Below are 7,235 nucleotides of genomic sequence, written 5' to 3'. Positions count from 1 at the left end.
CCAGGTACTTATTTGAGGCGGATAAACCTAGGTGAGGCCCATGACTGATTCAGATAATCGTCACAGGCGTTAGCCGAGTGGGAATCGAACACGCGTCGCTGGGTACGTAGCGCATTTCGCTAACCAGAGCCACTGCTCCCCATGAATCCACATTGATAAGGAACTAATGGAAATATCAAACCAGCAGATGGATGTTCAACAAAACCAAGTTACAATGGGCTAAAAAAAGACAACCTGTTGAAGCAGCTGTAGAAAAGTGAGAACTAGTAATTCTCAATCGTCCAAATGCTGATAATTGGTTCTTTACCCTTCTATCTGGCAACAAAACTGTCAGTTTTGTTGCCAGATAGAAGGGTAAAGAACCAATTATCATATTTTTACTGGCAAATGAGGTCCCCATAGTGTACGTCCAAATGCTGTTTGTGAGAAAGAGGCTTCAGAATCCTCGAGACAAGCAATAACCATGAAACTCAATGACAGTCTCCAATCATATTTCCCATCTCCCTGTGACGCATCTGTCTGGGCATTACTGCAGATGTAGCATCCCGCTATCAAATGTTTCAGAGAACTTGTCATTGAAAAGAATCCTAGTTTGGGTAAACGATTCCATTCCCGTCATTTTATGTATATCATTCTACTTTTGAGACCTCCACGAGTAGCGCAAACAACGCATACAAGACAGCACTCGATATGATATTGAAATGCTTTATTTGGTATAGCTATAATGGTGAATTTCTATTACAAAATGCATCTTTCATTAAGAACCAACATTGAAATAGTTAAGTTGGAGCTCGCACTACTCAGTGTGATTAAGGCACCAGTGGGCACAGGCATTTATCCATTCACCTGTGTCCAGTTTTGCTGTTAAGAGCACTTGCACAGGATCTTGAAGAGGAATGTCAATGAAATGTGTGTAAACCTTGCAGGGAAGAATCTTGGGAGCATTTGCGCTAAATCCCCAACCTTTCCCACTCTGCAAAACACACGAGGCTTTAATGGGCATTAAGACATCAATGCCTGCTCAGAGGCCTACAGGTTCAATTATAGTGCACCACTTCCAATTTGCTGGAAGTTTCCAATCAATTCGAAAATTTCAGCACAACATTCATGTATGATGGAAGATGCTTGTGATGTAGTGAAAATTACACAAGAAATTTGTCCATGACACTCCTTTGTGTTAAACTCAAATGGAAGTCACACTGCTTACTGTTGTAACTTCCTCTCTAACAGTAAGCACACAATGCATCTGCTAAGTGCTCACAAGTCTTCAAATTGTCTTTTTCTGTCCACGGGCAATTCAAGCTCTTCACACGTTCAGGAAGCCCCTCTTAAGACCACAACTCACAGCACAGCAAGGAGTTCAACAGATATGTTCTCGTTTGCGTAAAGGCAGCTTTTGGATTAAAAAAACATGAAAACAATGATTTTTTTAACAAAGTGCTGACGAGAAGTCAGCGCTTAGTGCTTGCATCTGTTACCCTAGTTGTGAAATTATTCTTTTAACAAAGTAAATGCTGACGAGAAGTCAGCACTTAGTGCTTGCATCTGTTACCCTAGAGGGCCCTCGCCGAAGCTCACAGGCCAGGTCACATGGCTAAAGGTCCTCTTCCCCTATACCCTCAAATGCGTCATTGCTGTGCACGTTGTCAGCTTTCTTGATTCCCGGCAGCCTGAGTGAAAGTCCCAAGGAGGAGTCCATATGTTTGCTCTGATAAACAGCACATGCACAAGCACATATCTGTTTTAGAACATGACTGTCTGCCTCAACAGCAAATCAGGAACAGTTTACATAACAGGTAATTTGGCTTCTCAAGCAATAATGAGGTGGGTACATGGGCTTGAGTTTGCTGCACTAGCAATGATCTGTGTAGTTCTCCTGCCTGGTACCACATGTTTATCAGTCGGCAGCGTCAAGGCCAAAATGATGGCAGTTGTGAGGCAGACTGTAATTGGCACATGGAGACCAATAGAATGAAAACATAGACGTTTGCTGGATCTTGGGTCATAATTCTTGTAACATCACCTGCAGTAATCCTTTCACCAAAATCAATGTTTGGGCTCTTTGACAGTATGCTTTCTGTACCTGCGATTAGCACGGTTGGCTATGTAAGGTGCGAAATAAATTCAACATACACCCAATATTGATTCTTATTTTTTTGGGTTACATCATGTGGGTATAATGTCAGGTGTTAGAGGCAGCATAACTCTCACGGACATTATAATCACAATATTAGACAAAATAGATTTAAAAAAATCTCCAATGTAGCCAGATCTTGCCACTAATTGGACTGTGAGCTCAAACAAATGTGCTAAACTTTACATACAACAGTTCTACTGGTTCCAATAAAAAATATATTTCCATTAAATCCACATACGGCTCATACTAGCGGGCATGTCTTTTATTTATATCCAGTTGAATGGCAAAGACAAAGATCTCTCCAATAGCCTTAATTGACCATTGGGGCCAGTGCTGTTAGATAGCATCTATGAAGGCCAACACGGCACATGAGGGGGTGGGCGGTCAGCACCATGCCCAGCTGCCTATGTTTCCAGTGCTGATGTTTGCACTCCAGACCAGCTCATTATCTGGGTCAACCTGGGGGAAGACCAGGACCAATTTAGATATTTCTCACTGTTATTGGTTGTGAGCAGGAATGGAAATTCGGTCGCTGGGTTTGTAGTGGTGTGCACTAACCACTACGCTACTGCTCCCCACAGCTGGACGGCACAAAACAAGACACACGAGCCTCACCGGAGCTGGTCTGATGAGGGCGTGCTCTCCATTAACCTTTGGGTCTTTGGCTCCATTCACAGATATCTGCAACAACACGATACCCTCCACTAGACATCGATACCAGGAACCTGTCACGAGACATCTAGACCAGCCATCCTCCACTTGACACCGAGACCAGGCAGCAGCAGGGTCACCTGGGTGCTGTCCGATGCTGCTCCTGAACTCATCTTCTCCTTGTCTCGCCCGGCTCGCTGCTGCAGGATCTCATTCACCATGGTTTGTAAGCACAGGCTGAGTGCAATGGCCTGAAATACACGTACCCATACATCCCACACACACATAAGACACGTGGTAAATATGGGTCGCACCACCAGTATGGTTGGCCTGTGACTATAACCAATCAGTAACAATATTATCACAGTACTGTACTTGCATAAAGGTTTTCCATTAGGAAAAAACTGTTAATGCTCATAAAGGAAATACCTATTACGTTGTTTGTTTCCTTGGCTGATGGTAATTATCTGCAAAACCCAAACTGCTGAATGTGGTTGCAGTGGAAGAGGCCATTTGAAGGAAGACCAGGCTATTATGCAATGTGACACCCAACCCAGGTGTGGGTCACCTGCTGCGTGCGTAGCTTGATCCAACGGAGTGTGTCGGGTCGCACCAGGTACTCGAAGGCCAGTTCCAGAACACTGCCAGAGCCCCCTTCTGTTCCACCACCTTCCTCACCACTTACCAAGATCTGTGCCACAGCATTCATAGCAGCAAGATCAGTTGCAATGCAAAACTGACAGCGCTGCAATGTATCCCGCACGCTTCACGTCAAATTGGCGCGAAGACTGGAGCAGCAGATAAACTTGCCAACAATCATCACCTACTTTAGACAAGCTCAAATTAATCATTAGCGTCGTTGCAGAGAATATTAATAAAATAAGCAGACGAACTCTCAGTTTGTTTGTCTGCTCAGGTGCATGCGTAAACACATGCACCTGAGCATACGTGTGCATGAATGTATATGCCCAAATCCAATGGGCACGTACACTCAGTGAATGCACGTGTGCTCACCCACCCGGCTGGTGACGGTCCAGCTGCGAATGCGCGTCACCCTGAAGGTACCCTCCTCCGTGGTCCCCTGGCCACCGGGGCGAGTGGAGCGGCAAGCCAGAACTCCACCACCGGCACGCACCGCAGCCCGGCTGTCTGGTTCAGGCCAGTCGCACTCACACTTGTCCAGGCGCACACAGCCGTACTGTGCAAGCGACTGCGCCACTCGCAAAAACTGCACACGCACGGCACAGCACCCTTTGTGCTTAGCTATTGCCTCAACCTCGTTGCAAGTGAGAAAGGCGAAACTGGTCACAAGCCGGTCAAGCTTTAAGTCCATCAAATAAAATAGGACAACAGGGATGAGAGATGATGAAGGATGGACGTGTCTTACCTCCTCGAATGTGCCATGATTGTGCAACTCGGCAAGTTTCTGTTTCTGTGCTGCATCAACTTCACACCAGCCTCGTTTAATATCAGCCACGGCCTAGCAATGCAACACATTATCCACATCACAACTGTCACCAACAGCTTAAATCTATAACACAATCCTTTTTCTGTAAATTATAGTCACTCAGTCCATCATATTAATGAGGTTCACCTGTTGGTAAAGGAGCTTGAGCCCTACAGCGTCAGCCATCAAGAACTTGTCTAATTCCCTGTCCAGGTAGCTGTATATATATACACACACACATGGTTAACATAACCAGCACACAGCTCACTTAGCAGGGTTTATCCAAGGTTTAGATTGATTAGGTGAGCTTGGTCAGGGTTTAGTTTATCAGGATTGTTTAACCATGTTTCAGGATTTTTTGGTAGGTCTGGCCAGGGTTGAACATACCAAAGACACAGGTTATTGATTTGTCAAAATACTAACCTTTCCATGATGGTGGGTGATACTGAATGAATGGTATTTGAAACTACCACATTGTGAAATGCAATGTGTGGAATGTGCAGAATACTCTGCTGCGTCACACATGGCATACATCAACAGTTATAGGTTACTCTTACATGAATAGGAAAATAAAAACCAGTCTAACCAGCTTGTTGGCTATGACAGACGTAACTCGTAAAAAATTTAATATTCCACAGGTTGTATGCAAATAGTCACGAATTTAACCTAACCATAGAAACACAAGATGAGAAGACAAGGAGAGACACCACCCCACCTGGTGCGAAGGAACAGGCAGGATCCTTTGATGGGCGAGCTGATCACGGATACAAACGGCAACTCAAACTCCTGCAGCCGCCGCACCACTGTAAAGGACAGCACTGCAATTGAGGAATGGGGACGACCAGCACTGACATCATAGGACTCTCATAGAAATAATACTGCCTGGAGCAGCTGCAAGACAGTGACAAAGGTGAATCTGAAGCCAGTTATGCATAGTAAAAAGGACCACCCAAAAGTAGCCGTCACTAATATCCATTATTTTAATGCAACACCAGAGCCAAGGGTCTAGCCATAATTCAAACTTTAACCGATCTACCCCTTTCAATTATTCAAGAGCTCCTCCATTACAGCAGCACAAATAGAAATTAATATTGAAAATACAATGAGTATTGACTACGTGAGCCGCAATGTACATGCATTGGCCCTTTTTCATAAGCATTTTGCAAAAATGTTACGAGGCAGTTTATGCAGTTTCAGTGTTTGTTGTTTTGTAAAATAATTTTTTTTTTAAAACACAGTGTCATGCATATAACTGTATATGCATGTGTGTGTGCAAGTGTGCGCGTGTGACATCGTACATGTTAGCTGCCTTTCCCCCTCCGAGTGTCCCAAAAAGAGACCAAAATTGGGAAGCAGATCATCTGGTATCCCTACAGCTACACCAACAGCCTGCACACTCACACAGGCAGAAGCACCCTGGTGGTTCCTTACAGGCTGCTCAAGCAGGTCCTCTTGGAAATCACTTCAGGACATCAAGGCACATCAGGAATGGTGTCTCCCCAGCCCAGATGTTCATACAATGCTTGAGGCACCATTTTTAGGCCAAGTGCAGTCCCCATATGCACTGACCCAGGATCATAAACAGGTAGACACCTGTGGACAGTGACAAATGCTATAACTAAATCATGACTAGTTTGCTAAAACTCAATTCAGTTACCTAAAACTCTGAAGGAACTATATAATTAGATGTGGAGCAAAGCACTCCTCTATATGGCTGAGTAAGCACCTTGTTCTCGTAATATAATTGTTAATAGACACTACAAATAGTTATGTGGTGTCTTTTACTGAAATTCTCACGGGTGGCTATGTGCTGTTAAGGATTTCCAAAACTACTTTTTTTCCGCTACCACGATACGTATAACAGCGAACACAAAGATAGTTGAAATATACCTACCACAGTTAACATGTTTTAAGCTGAATAGGTTACATGGTATAACAAACACAAGAGCTACCATTTAGAAATGCAAAAACACAGTAAGGAACAAGTTAAGGGATTTATGGGTATATGGTATGAACATTGGGTAGAGATACACAGAGGGAATGGGGGATGGGATGTGAAACAGACATGACTCAGTTCCGTGTTTAATATCACTTCCCGCACAGATGGCAACATATGGTGCAAAATATGTTCAACATACATACACTTCAGAGGAAACAGGGCGACTCCCATAACTGTGGTGGCGATGGCTCCTCATGCTAACCTGCAGCACGCTGTGCGTAGGGGACGTGTTGGGGATGACTACAGGTGAAGTCTCTCCACTTGGTAGCACCACATGCACCTCAACTTGTGCTTCGTGCACCTCCCAAGTGTCCTGCTCTCGCATATGAACACGCACGCAAGAACACACAAAAGATTGTTGAGTTAACTACCATAGCAAACCACTTTTTAAGGCCAGCATACATGGTCACATAGCATGGTGCGGTGACATGACCAAGTGGTAGCGCATTTGCTGTTCTTGGTTTGAGACCTGGGTAACACTATGGGTGTATTACAATAAATACGCATCTTCAGCTTCATAGCAGACATTAAAGATACAATGACATTATTCAGAATAGAGGCCACGTGTGCTGTGCAATGGTCCAAATAAAAAAAAATCGTGAAAATTACTTCAATCCTTCCAGAAATTCATGTGTTGTGATTTGATCAAGGACTGATTCATCTGTTTCATTTTGATCATGTCTTATTTGTATTTCTTGTTGCCTTTTTTGTATATGTTTTACTCCATTAGCTGAAACGTAACAGCATATATTTTCATCAATAACAACATATTTTAACTTATGATGAAATGCATGTATGAGCATAACAATCTACTTTATACATCGAACATCGTTACGTGCCGAACATTTAGGCTGACATGATACGTAAGGGCATGGTGGTAAGGTGTGAAACACAATCATGTGCCTCTACCAAGTGCTATTGTGTACGCACCACATCACAGGACTTAATTTAGGAAGAGTCAGCTCAGGAAAAGTTAAGGTCAAATGATTTGCCAAGAATCA

The 7,235-nt window shown here is 43.7% G+C and overlaps 1 protein-coding gene across 1 annotated transcript; it reads right to left on the bottom strand.

Annotated features, from left to right (window-relative positions):
• Positions 1 to 689: 689 nt before the first annotated feature.
• SNX17 (sorting nexin 17) lies at positions 690 to 6,574 on the bottom strand. Its single transcript, XM_061569367.1, has 10 exons — positions 6,437 to 6,574; positions 5,534 to 5,624; positions 4,951 to 5,038; positions 4,383 to 4,452; positions 4,176 to 4,268; positions 3,807 to 4,016; positions 3,357 to 3,479; positions 2,929 to 3,039; positions 2,753 to 2,818; positions 690 to 1,708 (listed from the first exon to the last, which is right to left on the bottom strand). Exons 1-10 carry the CDS (start codon positions 6,557 to 6,559, stop codon positions 1,595 to 1,597), a joined length of 1,089 nt encoding a protein of 362 aa, XP_061425351.1. The 5' UTR covers positions 6,560 to 6,574; the 3' UTR covers positions 690 to 1,594.
• Positions 6,575 to 7,235: the final 661 nt, after the last annotated feature.

Source organism: Lethenteron reissneri, chromosome 43, assembly GCF_015708825.2.
Source record: "Lethenteron reissneri isolate LAM-NWPU_2019-01 chromosome 43, ASM1570882v1, whole genome shotgun sequence".
Classification (NCBI taxonomy): Eukaryota; Metazoa; Chordata; class Hyperoartia; order Petromyzontiformes; family Petromyzontidae; genus Lethenteron; species Lethenteron reissneri.
The sequence above is the reverse complement of the archived record's forward strand: the minus strand, read 5'-3'. Positions and strand labels throughout refer to the sequence as shown.